General features: G+C 51.2%; 5 protein-coding genes across 5 annotated transcripts; 2 read left to right on the forward strand and 3 right to left on the reverse strand.

Annotated features, from left to right (window-relative positions):
- Window positions 1-683: 683 nt before the first annotated feature.
- VTN77DRAFT_4329 (uncharacterized protein) lies at window positions 684-4,853 on the forward strand (the record flags this gene model as incomplete). Its single annotated transcript, XM_069420376.1, has 5 exons — window positions 684-1,279; window positions 1,341-1,455; window positions 1,530-3,096; window positions 3,160-3,341; window positions 3,393-4,853. The coding sequence occupies 5 exons, from the start codon at window positions 684-686 to the stop codon at window positions 4,851-4,853; spliced, it is 3,921 nt and encodes a 1,306-aa protein (XP_069282000.1).
- Window positions 4,854-6,116: 1,263 nt separating this feature from the next.
- On the forward strand, window positions 6,117-9,598 carry VTN77DRAFT_4330 (uncharacterized protein; the record flags this gene model as incomplete). The annotated part of the gene is made up of 3 exons (XM_069420378.1): window positions 6,117-6,590; window positions 6,654-9,280; window positions 9,355-9,598. 3 exons carry the CDS (start codon window positions 6,117-6,119, stop codon window positions 9,596-9,598), a joined length of 3,345 nt encoding a protein of 1,114 aa, XP_069282001.1.
- Window positions 9,599-10,468: 870 nt separating this feature from the next.
- Window positions 10,469-11,323, reverse strand: VTN77DRAFT_4331 (uncharacterized protein; the record flags this gene model as incomplete). The annotated part of the gene is made up of 2 exons (XM_069420379.1): window positions 10,469-10,879; window positions 10,979-11,323. 2 exons carry the CDS (start codon window positions 11,321-11,323, stop codon window positions 10,469-10,471), a joined length of 756 nt encoding a protein of 251 aa, XP_069282002.1.
- A 669-nt stretch (window positions 11,324-11,992) lies between these two features.
- On the reverse strand, window positions 11,993-13,828 carry VTN77DRAFT_4332 (uncharacterized protein; the record flags this gene model as incomplete). Its single annotated transcript, XM_069420380.1, has 4 exons — window positions 11,993-12,028; window positions 12,086-13,334; window positions 13,396-13,546; window positions 13,660-13,828. The coding sequence occupies 4 exons, from the start codon at window positions 13,826-13,828 to the stop codon at window positions 11,993-11,995; spliced, it is 1,605 nt and encodes a 534-aa protein (XP_069282003.1).
- A 1,066-nt stretch (window positions 13,829-14,894) lies between these two features.
- On the reverse strand, window positions 14,895-16,849 carry VTN77DRAFT_4333 (uncharacterized protein; the record flags this gene model as incomplete). Its single annotated transcript, XM_069420381.1, has 3 exons — window positions 14,895-15,390; window positions 15,454-16,596; window positions 16,659-16,849. 3 exons carry the CDS (start codon window positions 16,847-16,849, stop codon window positions 14,895-14,897), a joined length of 1,830 nt encoding a protein of 609 aa, XP_069282004.1.
- Window positions 16,850-17,014: the final 165 nt, after the last annotated feature.

Genomic DNA, 17,014 nt, shown 5'->3' on the forward strand with positions numbered 1-17,014 from the left:
TTACGGAGTCAACGACAATGCGTCATTTTTAAGTCCAGCCACGCTCAGCTGAACTCGGTGTTGTTCAGCTGCTTCTCATCCACGTCACGGCCTCACCACCGTCGGGCGTGCACAAGCCTCTAAGCGGCATTGGCATGTGCCAAACATTACCTAATTGTCCGTCCTGCCCCTCTTGTTCTTTCTGATGTATGCACGTCTTATGGCTGGCTTCAGATTATGGTCTTAGTGTTGGCTGCTGTTAACTCACATGAGTCTGGATTATAGTCACTCGTGACACAAGATTCTGCTTTTCATTCTACTGATGAGAATACTCGATTTAATGTGTGTGTGTCTGCAGGGCATAATTGGACGACCTCGAGATTCCTGCATGTTTCATGGAGACAAGCTGCATGAAACACATCATGATAATACATTTTGATCCGGTTTGTTTGTCTGCAACAGAGGAGGCCCACGCTCCTGAATCTTTCATGATCCATAAAGACAGCCATTCATCATTGCTCATTGGCTTCCTGGAGAATTGACAGTGTTTTATTTGTTTTATGCCTGCTCCTACTCTTCGCACACTGAATCCACAGACAGCCGTTCACAGGCTCTAAATTTCTTCTGGACCGATGCCCACTGCATCCATTATTTTAGAGTTGTTTCGCTTTCTTCTCAGTCGCTGAAGCGCAATTCTCTGCATCATGGCTCTGCAAGCGGTCCACTTAGAGAATGGAATCTGGACCACTCGACATGTGGGAATCAGCGAATTGCTAGAACGCAATCGGGAGAGACGCAATGATCTACCGCCAAAAGTTGATGCCTCCAAGCCCAAAGTTGGCCTCCTCACGCAGACAGTCATACCCAGCCCAACCATCCAGCTGATTTTGCCGGCCCGCTTGCGAAGCAAACGCCAGAATGACGTGGTGTTCGTCGGCGAAAGATCGATCCAGCTTCGAGAGATCGTTATGGGCACTTATCTTGAGGATGTCACCATAAAATCGGACTTCGACGCGAACATTGTTGCAGCCAAGGCGATTAGAGCCTACCCAGAGCTGCCATGGGATGTTCAGATGAAATTAGGCGCGCACAGTGGTTCCCCGGATCATTCCTCAGAAGCGGAGGATTCATTACCTTCCCAGCTCTTGGTGCTCACTTTAGACTCTAAGGAACTGGTCTTCCTTTACTATCGCACTGAGGCTTCACCCAAGGATGGCCACTTTGTGCATTTTCGCCGGCCTTTGCCCTCAGATGTTAGCATTCTTGAGAGATTTGGTCGACACCTCGCTGTCGATCCGAGGTAAGAAATCCAATCTTAACCACTTGCTTTTTTTTTTCAAGGTCCGTCTCACATCTCTCAGATCTCGGGCAATCGCTGTCGCTGCTCCCGCCGACTTCTTCGGGATTTTCGCCATGAAATCGCCCCAAGAACTTCAGTCGCAGATGGCAGAAGGAAAATTAAGCCCGATCGCGGAGGTATTTGCCATTCTTAAACTTTGCTTGTCAATTCCCAAGCTGGATGATTATTGATCCTTTATTATATGTGGTAGGAACGTTTCTTTCGTGTCGATGGGGACATCTTGTTCATGGACTTCCTCTTCCCTGAAGCGGACGATGGGGACAGAATTATTCTCCTTTTGCTGGTGGCAAAGGATCAGCACACGCTCGCGGTGTGTTATGACTGGGACTCATCTGAATCACTACGACAGGCCCGCCCCAGGGTTACCACGAGGAAGCTGCCTGCAGAATACAGGTTGCCAAACATTGTGGTGCCTTTGACCAAAGCAACCTCCTTTATGTTGATCACGAGCTCGTCGATGGTGGTGTACAGGAATGTGCTAGATGCGAGAATTAAAGGGCCGTCGAGTCGGTATCCGATTCAATATCCGGAACGAGGATCCGGCCTGTCCCCGTTATGGACACGATGGGCCAGGCCCTATCGCAACTGGGTTTATAACCAGCAGCATGACGATATCTATCTTTGCCGGGAAGACGGCTGGCTTTTCTACCTCGAAATCGGTAGCAAAGGCGAGATCGAGCATCAGTCACATCTTGGTCAACTTGGCTGCGATGTCGATGCGGCTTTCGATGTCATCGACTTCGATTTCGAGGGTGGTGATCTTCTCCTGGCCGCAGGAAATATGGGTGACGGAGGACTGTTCATCCAACGGGCGAGGGAACATCCGAAATGTGTCCAGAAGTTTTTGAATTGGTCGCCTGTCCTGGATGCTGTGGTAGTTCCCCTTCCTTCCCAGAATGGCAGCCGAACTGCGAACACATCTGGTGACCGGCTTTATGTGTGCTCCGCATCAACCACCGGACGTGGTGCTGTCGTTGAGCTTCGATACGGCATAGAAGCTCGAATAGGCTTGGTTATCCCTCTCGAGGATCTGTCAAGCAGTCGTTATATCTGGACCATGCCGGATTACGTCGGGGGCGGCACCTACCTTCTTATATCGGATCCAGTCTCTTCAACTCTTCTGTATCTTCCCAGAGATACCGGAGAGGAGATTTACGCCATGGATGACTCGGACTCAGCCTTGGATTTCTCTTCTCAAACTTTGGCTGCGGGATATACCACGACTGGTATTGTCGTTCAAGTCACGGATAGCTCCATCCATCTCTCAGCTCCCCGCGAACCGGACCTGAAATTCGTTTTTAATTATGAGACTGGTGAGACTGTTGTCGCTGCTGCCGTTCACCGAAAACACGGCCTTGTTGTGACAGCGACCAGGTCTCTTCAGGCAATGCGTGTCCACGTGGGCAGAATATCATCAGCCAATGGTTCCCTCCAGATAGAGGCTGTCGGACAACCAGTCGAGACCAGCCATGAGCCGGTATCTGTATTGGTCGAAGATATTGAATCTGACGTCTACGTTTTCATTGGTACCAGTGACGGTCACCTCCTCTCTTACCGTGTAGAACAGGAAGGTATTCCACAATTGGGCGACCACGCCATCGATCTGAGTGGAGACGATGTTTCCAGAGCGATTGAAAGTATCGCTAGAGTCATTGTGGTCAAAGACAATGGCCAACAAAGCTCGACATTATTCTGTGGTCTGCGAAGCGGCGTTCTGGTTCCCTTTAGTATAAAAACTGGGCACGGAGCTGCGATAGGTATGACAGAAATTGCTTTTAGAAATCTGTGTGATCTCTGCTGATGTCTCTCAAAATTCACAGATCTCACGCAAGGGACGCCGCGAAGACTCGGTCAAACTGTTGTCAGGCTCAGTACCAACGCGACGAGTCAAGATTTTGCGTTGGTCACATGCGGGAATGGCTTTTGGCATCTATCTCACATTAACAACAGTGATCCATTGGATTATGTTCTCCAACAGATATGGATTACGGACCAAAACAATGTAAGTAGCTCTACCCTTGAGTAAGGTCATTTACTTACAACCAGCCTCTAGCCATCGTACGTTCAAAGAAGCGTGGATGTTTTCACTCTAATCGACGCGCAACCGAACCCGGGTCCTGACAGTCTAGCTGGATCACTCGTCTGTATCTGTGATGGACAGCTTTTGATCTGCACTCTGGACAGACTTCCCAGAACTGTTCCTCGAAGAATCGAGCTACCAGGCAGTGCCAACAGGGTAACATACTCACGACACCTCAGGAGCCTGGTAGTGGCATACACCACGGTAGAAATGGACAATCACGCGGACGCGGAGCCCATCAAACGCTATCTGCGCCCTCATATTGAGTTCATCGACCTGGATAACTCACATTCGGAAGTGGGATCGTCGCAAACCGCGGCTGCTACTAAACACGTCTCTCGGCCCTGGAGACCGTGTGGAGCTGCTGGAGAACGGATCACCTGTATCCTGGACTGGACTCCCAAGCGTGATGGGGTGGAATATCATTTCATCGTTATTGGAACCGCACGGAGGAACCAGGAAGACAATGGTCGTGTCATCTTCTTGCAAACGCAGCGGAGTGCGGCCAATCCCGAACAGATTGAGTGCTCGGTGAAACATATTCACAGATTCGAGGGGCCGGTCCGTGCCATTGCTCCATATGGCGAATTTACTCTTATGGTCGCTACCGGTTACGATGTAGTTCCTCTAGAGCCGAAGTTTTCAGAAAGACGATGGGCCCGCGCAGCGCGGTTCAGGCTGACCTCTCCAGCGGTTGCCATCACCGTTCGCCAGTCCTATCTTTACGTTTCCACGGCAAGAGAATCGTTGGTAGTGCTCCAAGTGGTTAACGATAAATTGGAGCTGTACGCCCACGATGGGGTGAAGCGTGAAGGGCTGTCTCATTACTACATTGGAGGGGATGCGAAGCTCGTCCTTGCAACGAGCAGGGGAGGCACCGTTAGTGCTCTCTCCGAGATTGGTGTCACCGAAAGTGATAAAACGATCTCGCCCGCAGTTGCTGAAGCCCATTTGCCTCTCTCAGTCATTCGGCTGAGCCCATGTTCTGCGCCTTCGCCTTTGCCATCCTCTACCGTTGTATACGGCACGACGATGGATGGGACCGTTTATCGAATAATGACCCTTGCGGAAAAAGAATGGCGTCTTCTCCGGTTCATTCAGAATTTGTGCAGCAAGGATGCCACCCTATCTCCGTTCCTGGCTGTCAGAAAGAAACGATGGACATGGGCCGATATTGAACCGACTCCAAACAAGCCATCTCACATGCATGTCAACGGTGACATACTTGCCAGACTACTCCAACGTGGTTCTGATCATTTACGACACATGCTGACCAGTGACACCCGTCCGCCTCCTTCGGATGCGGCCATTTTGCCCCCGAAATCTTACATGGAGCTGTTTTTAGAACTTTCCAGTGATTTACTGGGCGAGACGTCGGATCCCGTGTCCCAGGTCATGGATTGGCTAGGAAAGTTGCTGCAGTTTGGATTTTGATGGTGATACTGTCTGCAAGCATAGTTTCTGACTGATTTCTTCTCTTCCGCTGTCTGTATTCATGGAACGGGATTGCCGCAGCCTCCGCTTCAAACATCATTCGAGTATGTGACGCTCATCTACATGAGTCTCGAAGCTATCAGTGCATACTTGGATGGTTGGTATCCAAGAGTCTGGTACTGCTTTGTAGCGTTGGAGTTGCGTAAAATATTTATGTATATATATATTTCATATTCTAGGAGACTAAAAAAAAATCGGGCGTCAGGGCATCAGAAAAAAAAAAAGGAATTTCGCTTTTAAATCTCAGACCCTCAAGGTGAACCTTACCACTAAGGTATGTCAATTAGCTGGGTCTCAGGCAACTAGCAGGTGATAAGATATCGATAGCAACAGTTAGAAGGCGCTTGTGGGAGGCGAGTGTACTGAACTGTACAAGTCTACCTAGTTTCCACCTAGTAACTCACGCAAAGTTAGTTATTACATTCAAAAAATGTTGAATTCCAGTCCCGATAGACGTGTTGGGAATTTATTTTTCGAATTTGTGTGCTGGCAACCACAGACAGCTACGTAGTGGTCAGCCAGTAAGCGGCCACTCTGACTACTTCCTTGCACCTGGATGGAACAAAGTGTTCTGAAAACAGTCGTTTAGCTGAGGAGAGATTTGATATTATTTCCTCAGTATATATTCTGAATATCTGCGACTTTTACGGGTTTCAGTCATACTTGTAGATCATTGTTGTGTTGATACTATTTCTAGGCGATAGATACCTGTTTGTTGCCCCAATCCAGGCCGCCGGAATCTCGCTCAGGGCCGTTCAGTCCCCACCGCCCGAACGAACCTCCAAAATTCTCACCCCTCCGCCTACAAACCAATACCTCACTCCCCTCTGCAACTCACGCACAGTTGATCCTGAGAGGCAGAGTCCAGAGTGCCTTGCCTCTCGTGCCCTTCTTTTATTTCATCCTGTGCCTACATTGCCTACGGGTTTTTCCTGGCCCCCCACATATCTTTTCTGCACGACTACGGCGTGCGGAAGGAATCGATATCTGTTATCCGTTTCGCTACGGATGTTGCCACCACCTTTCCGGTGCAAGGTGTAACTACCTCGTTCCATAGAAGCAACTCGGAAAGGAAAAGATTTCTTTTTTTTTCTCTTTAAATCGAGGAGCAGGAGATTAATTTTCTTCCTGCCGTTTCATACTATTTAATCTCGTCTTTCTTATCTCTACCTTCCGGTTTCCGCTCATCACCGACCGATCAAAATGGGGCCCAAGAAGAAGGGAGGCAGGAAGCAGGAGGATGACTGGGAAGCCGAGCTGGGAGAGACCATTCCCCCTGCAAACGGCGAGCCCGCGGAACAGAAGCAGCCAGATGCAGGCGCCAACAAAAGCGATGACGACGGAGAAACCGGTGGCGGTCTTCTGGCCGCGCTGAGAAAGAACCAGCGCAAAAAGGCCAAGAAGGGGAAACTTCCCGCCAACGATTTCGTCGAGGGCGAGGATCCCACCCAGGCGGACGCAAATGGTGAACCCATCGATTTGGCCAGCAAGCAGCCCGAGGAGGCCACTTTTGACGACGAGGATGTCTTTGCCGGAAAGCCGAAGAAGGGCAAGGTCGAGAAGCCCGCTCCAAAGGAAGAATCGAAGGAAGTCGAGGAAGAAGGGCCCAGAGTGAAGTCCAAGAAAGAGAAGGAGAAGGAGAAGAAGGAACGAGAAAAGCAGCGGAAGAAGGAACAGGTTGGTAGACTGTTTTCAAAAGCTCGTGGAAGAACTTGAATTAGTGACTCTTACTCTATCCAGGCCGCTAAGAAGAAGGCTGCTGGTCCAGCTGCACAACAACCCAAACCGGAGCCATCCAAGCCCGCACCTGAAGCCAAACCAGAACCCGCCGCCGCTCCTGCTCCTGCTCCCACTCCCGCTCCGGCGCCAGAACAGCCAGCCAAAAAGAAGAAGATCCCTGCACACTTGGCCGCGATCCAGAGGCAACAGGAACTGCTGAGAAAACAGCAGGAGGAACAAGAACGGCTCTTGGCCGAGGAGCGGGCAAGAGAGGAAGAGAGATTGCGCAAGATAGCTGAAGAGGAGAAGCGCAAAGAAGAGGCTCGTCAGCGCAGGAAGGAAAGGGAAAGGGAGAAAAAGGAGCAGCTGCGGAGAGAAGGCAAGCTGCTCACGAAGGCTCAGAAGGAAGCCAAAGAGCGCGCAGAGCTGCGTCTGAAACAGATGCTGGCTGCCGGTGTGGGTAAAGTGGCTGGCTTGGAAGAACAGCAGCAGACGGAGGAGAAGAAGAAGCCGGTCTTCGATAACCGCAAGAAGAAGATCCCCAAGAAGCAGGACGAGGTGGACCTGGAGGCAGCGGCCGCCCGGGCACAGGCACAGCGTGAGGAAGAAGAGAGGCGTAGAAAGGAGGAAGAGGAGAGACGAAGAAAGGAGGAAGAAGAGGCCGCCGCCGCCGCTGCCGCGAAAGAAGAGAGCGACGATGCCGTTGAGGACTGGGAACAAGCTGCGGACGAGCTTGATGACGTTAAGGACAGCTGGGATGCTCCTTCTTCGGATGAGGAAGAAGAGGATGATAAGGAAGTGGAGAAAGAAAAGGAGGCAGCCAAAAAGCCCAATGGAACGACAAATGGAGAACCTAGGGCAGCTGCAGCGCCTGAAAAGGTACCTGCGAAGGCACCCGAAAAGGCACCCGCGGCACCTAAAGCACCTGCAGCGAAACCTGCGAAACCGTCCAAGGTCGAAGAATCCGAATCCGAGTCGGAATCAGAATCTGAAGACGGTGCCACAGCCACCCAGAAAGCTGCTGCTCTGAGGAAGGCGGAGGCAGCAGAGCGACGACGGAAACAGCACGAGGAAGCGCTGGCAGCTCGATCCAAGGACAACTTGCGCTCGCCCATCTGTTGTATTTTGGGGCATGTCGATACCGGAAAGACCAAACTTCTGGACAAGATCCGACAGACCAACGTGCAGGAGGGCGAAGCCGGAGGTATCACGCAGCAGATCGGTGCTACTTACTTCCCTGTTGACGCTCTGAAGCAGAAGACTGCGGTGGTCAACAAGGATGGCAAGTTCGAGTTCAAGATTCCCGGTTTGTTGGTCATCGATACGCCCGGACACGAGTCCTTCTCCAACTTACGTTCACGAGGTTCCTCTCTGTGCAATATTGCTATCTTGGTGGTCGATATCATGCACGGGCTGGAGCCGCAGACCTTGGAATCGATGCGGCTGCTCCGAGAGCGGCGCACGCCGTTCATCGTTGCGCTGAACAAGGTCGACCGTCTGTACGGATGGAAGAAGATCGACAACAACGGCATCCAGGAGAGCTTGGCCATGCAGAGCAAGGGGGTCCTGAACGAGTTCCGGATGCGTGTGGAAAAGACCAAGCTTGCCTTTGCGGAGCAAGGGTTCAACTCGGAGCTGTACTGGGAGAACAAGTCGATGGCGCGCAACGTGTCGCTCGTCCCGACGTCCGCGCATACCGGTGAAGGTATTCCCGACATGCTGAAGCTTCTGACGACGCTGACCCAGGAGCGTATGACCAACGCTCTGATGTATCTGTCGGAGGTTGAATGTACCGTCCTGGAGGTCAAGGTCATCGAGGGTCTCGGTACGACGATCGACGTTATTCTGTCGAACGGTATCCTTCGGGAAGGCGACCGGATAGTACTGTGTGGATTGAACGGTCCTATAGCGACGAACATACGAGCGTTATTAACGCCAGCGCCGCTGAAGGAATTGCGTCTGAAATCGCAATATGTGCACAACAAAGAGGTCAAGGCGGCTCTTGGTGTCAAGATCGCGGCCAATGACCTGGAACATGCAATTGCCGGTTCGCGTCTGCTGGTCGTTGGACCGGATGATGACGAAGAAGACCTGATGGAGGAAGTCATGTCGGATCTGGAGAACCTGTTGAGCAAGGTATCCAAGGACCAGCGGGGAGTCACCGTGCAGGCATCGACGCTGGGTTCGCTGGAGGCTCTGCTCGAGTTCTTGCGCGTATCCAAGATTCCCGTTTCCAACATCTCCATTGGGCCTGTGTACAAGCGGGATGTGATGCTTGCGGGAACGATGTTGGAGAAGGGATTCAAGGAGTATGCAGTCATGCTGTGTTTCGACGTGAAGGTGGACAAAGAAGCGCAGGCGTATGCAGATGAAGTTGGCGTGAAGATTTTCACAGCAGACATTATCTACCACCTGTTTGACGACTTCACGAAGCACATGGCACAGCTGACGGAGCAGCGGAAGGAGGAGACCAAGATGCTGGCGGTGTTCCCGTGCGTGTTGAAGACGGTGGCCGTGTTCAACAAGAAGGACCCGATCGTCATCGGTGTGGATGTGGTTGATGGCAGTCTGAAACTGAACACGCCGATTGCGGCAGTGAAGCAGAACGCAGTTACTGGTGCGAAGGAAATCATCCACTTGGGGAGAGTGTACGTTCCCCCTTCCCTCCCCTTTTTCATTCATATTTGAGGAAAAGGCATATCCACTAACATACTCCTTCCAGGGTATCCATCGAACGCGAGCACAAGCCGATCCAAGTCTGCAAACGCGGCCAGCCCTCCGTCGCCATCAAGATCGAGGGCCCCAACCAGCCCATGTACGGCCGCCAACTGGAGGAGAAGGACACGCTGTACTCGGCCATTTCGCGCGCGAGCATCGACACGCTGAAGGAGTTCTACCGGCCGGAAGTGTCGATGGAGGAGTGGGCACTGATCAAGAAGTTGAAGCCTGTGTTTGACATTCCATGAGCAGTCGACAAGAAAAAGCAGTAAAGGAGAGAAAACGACAAGTTAGGAAAAGAAAAGTTTCTTATTTTCTTTAGCTTTGTCCATGCCATGCATCCATGTTCAGAGTTCTTATTTTTTTTAAATAAGTCTAGACCGAGGTCTATCGATCTAGGATTCATTTCTAGTTCTAGGTTTTTTTTTCATGTCTCATGTTCAGTTAGGATTAGGTTAGGTCTACGTTTACGTTTATGTCTGTGTTCATGTTTATGTCTCTTTATGTCTAGGTGCTGTCGTTGATGGTTACTGCAGCAGTATAATACAATGCAAATAAATACAAATACAATATAATATTAGACTGGGTTTGATCAATAGACAGACTTGATATGATATCTACAAGGTCTATCTATCTGTAGTACAACAATACAATACAATACAATAAAATCAATATTGAAGTGAATTGAATTGAACTGGCTTTGTTTGAATCTAACTGAATGAATTACATGGTTTGGTTTGGTTTGATTGGGTTGAATTTGATCGATTGACGAACGGGAATGTATATATATACCACCATGGACTGAAGAGGATGGATGGGCCGGGCTGTGCTGCGACGATGGTATTTATCTATCTCTATTCATTCTACCTATATATTCATCCAGTCATTTTTTATTCTACCAATTCATTCTTTTTTTTTATTTAATTAATTTTAATTAATTTTGTTTTTATTTTACATATTTATCTAGTTATTTAATTTAATTTAATTTAATTTAATTCACCTTATTTAATTCATTTTTATTTAGTTCACCTATTCATTCATTCATTCTATTTATTTTACACATCCATCCATCCATCCGTCCATCCATTCATTCTATTCATTCTATTCAATTGATTTGCTCACTCCTCGCCCTCCCACCTCTCCACCTTTCCCCCCTTCTCTACCCAATCCAACCAACTCCCATCATACACCCCAATCCTGTTGGGATCATACCCCGCTTGGACAGCCAGTTGCGCTGCTGCCCTAGCGCGCACACCTGCCTTGCAGTAGAAGATGATGTGACTCTCTTGCTTCCTCTCTTGCCCTTCTCCCGAGGGAGGCTCAGTGGGGGTAACGCCAGGCTTAGGAAACCCAAACCTCGTCTCAAACTCCTCCGGCGAGAGGAAGTATGCGTCTGGCTGCGAGGCGAGTGGGATGGACACTGCGCCGGGGATGATTCCCGTCGACGATAATTCGGCGGGTTCGCGGACGTCGATTAGGATGACGGGTTTGTGCGTGGCTGTGGTTGAGTCTGCGAGGGAGGCGTTTATCTGGTTATATCAATTGATTGTTAGTTACGGATGACTGTGTCGGGTAGATAGATGGGTAGATCCGAGGATATGATAGGAAAGGAAGGGAGAGACACGTACATCCTCAAACCCCACCGAGCGCAATCCCTGGCTTTCGCTTTTGCTCTTGCTCTCGCACTTCTTCTCATCGCTACTCTCCCATCGGACTTGTTGGAACTGAGACCGAGACTGGGATTGATACCGAGGAGGATAATACTGCGTGACGGCAAAGACCACCGCACCGTTTATGGCGCGTCTTGATCTTGCTGCATGCGCTGCGCCAGATTGAACTGTGCTCAACAGCCGACCATTCGAGACGAGCCTCTTCGAGCTGATGAGGCATGGACGTGCTGCCGTGGAAGATGCTATCGCGCTTGCGGCGCCGCGGCGCGCGATGAAGGCGATCGGTCGCGATGATACGGGCATTTGATGAACCTATATTCTGAAAAAACTCTCTCTCTCTCTCTTTTTTGGCAAAAGAATTGATTAAATGTAACTATGCAGGTATATCACGAGTGTAGTAAGATGAGTTCGGGAAGTACTCTGGCGGCTGCTTTCTCCGCTCGTCGAAGCGGAGTTGAAGTAAACTGATGTCAGTGCCGACTTTACCGCCTACTATATACAGCTGTTACCTACTCCATACTCTGGCATACTGCGTCAATTTTTTTTCATGCAACACCATTCATTAATTGAAACGCAATTAATATTATCTTTAAGTATGTACAATACCATGTAAGCGCCACGCCGCCGTCATGTCAGCCCTGGAAATATATAGAGCCAGGGAAATCCCCAACACAAGCCAGCCAGCCGAGAACAATTCAATTCTCCCTGCTGACTGCCCAACGAGTGCTGTCGCAAGCGTAAATGGCTCGTAGCAGTCATCAAAAACAGTACTCGACGCCATTTCCAATTAAGAAATTCTCGAAAATAAAACGCGAGTCGCAATAGTTTAGTTCTATTAGGCATTCAGCTGTAAGCAGACTGTAGATGTAGACATGCTGACAACTGACTACTCGTGAGAGAAACAGAATGAGCCATAAAATCGAGTCATGCCGCTGTTGCGCGGCTGGTCGAGATCATGAAGCGCGTATTTATTTATGCACGGGGAGTGAAGACGAGAGGGCAGTCATCCTGCATCAAGTTAGAATACAACCAACAGAATGCTATGTTCCTTCGGAGAAAACTTACCTGCGGGAAAATCGTGGCAAACACCTTAATCTCCTCCGACTGCGGCGTCGGGAAGTGCTCCCAGTTCAGGTGCATACTAGCCTTCCCGATAAGCGCCATCAGGTTGAGCTGGGCATACGTCTGCCCCAGGCAGTAGTGCGGCCCCGTGCCAAAGATCAGCCAGTTCTTCGACTGCTCCTCCGCATTGCCAGTGATCCATCGGTCCGGGTTGAACGTTTCCGGGTCCTCGTACGCCTCAGCGTCGTGAGCCGCCGGGTAGACGGACGGGATGATCATGGAGCCCTTCGGGACGGTGTACGTGTCGGTGATGGGAAAGTCCTTCTTGGCGATGTACGGAACCATGATGACTGGCGGACGGTAACGCAGGGTCTCCTTCACCACCGCGCGCGTGTAGGTCATCTGGTCCAGCAGCTCCATCGAGAGCCGCACGTTCCGGTCGCCGTTGCGCACCCGCAGGTTCTCTTCACGCACCTTGTCGAGGACATCCGGGCGGTCAGCCATGAGCTGGAAGAGCCACGTGCAGGCGCTGCTGGTCGCATCCTGCGAGGCGAACAAGAACGTGAAGACAGTCTGCGCAATCTCGTAGTCGGTGAAGTCGCGCAGCACGTGAGCAGGTTTCTCCGACTCATCCACGGGAATGCCCTTGGCGACCTTCTCCCGGTACGCGGCAGAGTCGAGCTGAGCCTTGATCCAGCCATCCATGATGCAATTGACCTCACCACCCGCAGCCATGCGCTGCCGGCTCTTGGCGGCACACTTGGAAAACTCGTCGAGCACCATGTCCGCCGCCTTCTTTCCGTACCAGGTGCGGGTGTAGGGGATGATGATCGGGAAGTTGACCAGCTCGAGGGCGGCAGTGATCAGATAGTAGTCATCGGCAATCTTCTTAACCGCTTCATCGGAGATGTAGTCACCCACGAACGTGCGGCAGGAGACGGCACACATCAACTCACGGAACTCCGACATCCATGGAATTGGCTTGTAGTCATTCTTGGCGGAGAGCTCCACAAAGCGCTTGAAGTACTTGTCGTAGACTTCCTCCTGGCCTGGCAGGTAGAGAGACAGTGCATGGCGCGTAAATAGACCGTTCAGTCCCTTGCGGAACTCGACATGGGGCTTGCCGTCCAAGAAGACCCAGTTGTCCTTGCCGAGCAGCTTGTGAGCTACATCGACGACGCAAGGCTTGACGTACGCGGGCGAGTTGAAGATTTTCCGTGACAGGTCACGGCTCGAGGCGATCACGACAAACCTGGCAGTAATATTTAGAAGCGATTCTCGGTGCATCCTGCTGCCTCCTGCTGCGAACTTACTTGTGGAAAACCGACACACAGCTCAACTCTCCGCTGTTCCATTTGGCCTTGTACTCGTGGAATTTGGGGTTCACAGACTGGAGGAAAGGTCCCATGAACGGAATCTTCATAGGCGGGCCGACAATCGATCCCTTGAGATAGATGTATTTCACTGAAAATCCAGACGCGTCAGTTCTCTGGCACGAAGGAACGAGCAGAAAATGAAAAACGCTGTCCTATCATGCTGGCGACGCTACGCGCGACAATTCGAGGGGAGACACATACACTGGTCGTATGCGACGGCCGCGAGAAACAGGTACAGCAGAACAGACCAGGTCGACAGGCCATTGTAGAACGAGTAGAACGACATCAGCAGACCGGAGGGATCGGATAATTGGGCGACCACGCTCGCATCAGCGAGGGGGGAGGCAAAGCTCCCGTTGAAATTGACCATGGCGGGCTCAGGACTATCTCGGCTCGTCTCTTGCAGATACAAATCCGTCCGATAGAGAAGCGAAGAGGTTGTCACTCAGTCACGCCGTGCAGGAACCCAGCCAAGTGACAGGACTGAGCGAGAGACAGAGGGAACGTCCAGAGAGGGTCGAGAAGAGACACGGAAGGTGGAGGAGGAGGCTGGCGGGTGGAAAAAAGGAGCGACGCCAAGGATTATTGGAGGTTGGAGGGAACGCAATCACAACAAGAATCAATTCCCGATTAGCAAATTGGACACTTTAGACTTTTTGCGACGGTTCCTGACGCCGCGCCATTCAATAATATTATTGGTGGATTTGCTGGCGACCAAGCACGGACGCGGTTCAATGTCCGTGTGGCTGCTGGACCTGTTCGCGAGGGGAGGTTCGATTGTGATGATTATGCTGGTTTACGGAGGATTTCTTATTATTACTACGCGTATTTATCATCATATCACGGATCAGCAGCCGTAGCCCTATACTCAATATTATTCCGCAGTTTATTGCGTAGAACTCCGGAGTATATATCCTGGAAGGTAAAGACGTTGTCGTTTGAAGTTCCCGGGCTTTCCGGCTGCATATAAAGATCGGCACATATGTTTACACCCATTAGTAATATCCCTCTTAATCACGCAGAGCCAGACCTCAACAGTTTACTGCCAAATATACCTCTCCCTGGGTCTTCTATTTGCGTACAGACCATCTACCTACTCTTGGTACTTAGGAGGTTCTTGAACAATTGATGAGACCAACTGATAGTTATCGGCAGCGATTGATGGTATCGCTATCAGCTCTTCCCATCGGCTGATCCGGCTTGGTCGGATGATTCGGCTGATCAAGTTCCGTGCCTAGGGCTACCCTACGCACGTGCTCCCTCAAACCCTCATGCTTTGTCATCCTGAGGGAAAGCAGCATAGGATTGCAACGGTGGCCATTATTGTACTGTACACACAGCATGATATTTACTAATTGCAGGGACAGTTGCTGATCCTGAGATAGAATATGTCATTCAGGTTTATCTGAGTAAGAAGGATACTATGGACGCCTGCCTCAGCGACCAAATCCAAACCAGCCACGCCGCCCTTCTTTCTTCTCCTCAGCCGGCTTGGTCTCTGGCTCAGGCTTCTGCTTTCCTTCGCGCGGATAGTCGATGTAGTTCCATGCGACATCCAAAAAGAGTGGTTTGACCGGAATGGGCTGCATCTTGGGCGGGAAGGGAACCAGATTGCCGAGATCCAACCCGTCGGCCACGTACTCATCCATGCGCTCGATCAGAGGCGGCTGGGAAGTCGATGAATCGTGTTCCGCTTCAGAGAGCCGGTCGAGAGTAACCAGTCCGCGGTACTGCGCCACCAACCCCCGCAAGGTGGAACCCAAGGCCTGCACTTGTTGGGACGAGACATCCAACCTTGGAGGTCCATCGGAGTCGGGAGTCGACTGAATGATTTTTTGTGCTGCTGAAGCGAGATCAAGCGCTCGCGCAAACAGAGCAAGTGCATTTTTGGACCTCCCGAGGAAACAGTGCGAGCGTCCGATAGAGAGACATCTGTTCCCATCAGCTGTTTAGCAAAGGCTCATCTGTACGAGTAAGGGAGAGAACAGAACATACCGCAGCGCCCGGAAGTAGTTACGTTTCGCTTCTAATTCCTGAACAAATTCGGAATCACCTGCCACACCGGGCAATTCCTGCACAAAATCTAGGCTCTGTAGCGTAGAGTCATATAGAGCTACCCTTTCGCGGAGCCTGGCCAGCTTCTTCCCAGTACCTTCTTGCCGGGATGCTCGACGTCGGGCGCCGCCGCGAGGAGCTTTAGCCTGTTCAGGTTCAAAGAGAAGACCGTCCTGCTCCCCACACAGAACCCTATTCCGGCCAACTCTCCACCCAACGAGGGCGTAATTAACTGCCGTCCGGGTGACCTGAAGCGCTTGCATTCTCCGATCCCCTCTATCAACTCCTTCACTGGCAAGTTCGTCGAGAGCGGTCTTCGTGGCATCCACAGCGTCCTGACTGGCCTGGATGACACTGTCATAGGCCGCCGCCTTGTCCTTCGGCGACGCAGATTTCCCAGCGTCTGCCAACCACGATGAAAGGTGGGACTCTGCCGCAGCGGCAGCGGCAAGCGCTTGTGCTATGGACGCATCCTCAAGAGAAACCGAACGCGACCTCCATGTGATACTGTCGGGTAGTTGTTGCACTTCTCCATTGACCGCCTTTGTGGTCCCCGTAAGATCTTCTGTCAGACAGGTGGGATCAACAGTCTCGACCTCAGATCGGACATCCGCATCGGATGGGAAAAACTGGATGGCCAAAGACGGAAGAGGCTTTGTGCGTGGAAGCTTGAGCTGATAGGCGGCATAACGGAGACTGGGGTCGATGGTGCCCGAGATGAGATCTCGAAAGGCGTCCTTCTTCTCCTTCCGGCCAAGAACTGTGTAAATGATCCTCGCAACACTGTAGCTCTGGAGACACTCTTCCCATCTCTGCTTCTCCATGCACAATGCCCCAGATAGCAAGGCAAGGTAGGCACGCGCCTCGAGGAGGTCCACGTTGGTTGCGTGGGAGGTCGTTTGGTCCTGCAAGACCAGAACAAGTTGCTTCGCATAGCTAGTCGCCTTATTTAGTCGCGAAATAATATGTCGTTTCGTAGCGCCAACGATTCCTTTCGCTGAGGGGTCCGCAGAATGAACTGCTTTCATCTGCATCGCTTGGGCCCATGCTCGCTCGGAGCTCAGGATTAAGAGATGGGCGTAACTTCAGGCGCAAAGAGTCAGTGAAATTGTCACTCAATGCACATCTTCTAAAAAAAAACATACGCTGTATTTGATCCCACATTTTCAGCCGTCACCGGAGGTTTGGCCGTGTATTTGCGTCCTTTGGGAGTGGTCTGTCCGAGTTTCTTGCGGACCGTATGCAATCTCCGCGAAGTCTGCGCACGGTAGCTGTTATAATCCCCGACCAGGAGGGCTTGCTCCCGTCGAGAAAAGAAGAAATTCGTGATCTCCATTGAATTGGGAGAAAAGAAAAATGATCCCAGCTCAGACAAGGCCGAGGACGGCGACTTGAGAGCGGGGAAGACGTGGAGAGATTATGTGGTCTTTGGCGGTGGGCTGTGTGGTCTCACACTCGGCCAAACAAATGCCCGGCGCCGCAGAGATCTTTGGACTTTGTC

The sequence above is a fragment of the Rasamsonia byssochlamydoides genome, assembly GCF_041956645.1.
Source record: "Rasamsonia byssochlamydoides strain NRRL 3658 unplaced genomic scaffold VTN77scaffold_3, whole genome shotgun sequence".
In the NCBI taxonomy this organism is placed as follows: domain Eukaryota; kingdom Fungi; phylum Ascomycota; class Eurotiomycetes; order Eurotiales; family Trichocomaceae; genus Rasamsonia; species Rasamsonia byssochlamydoides.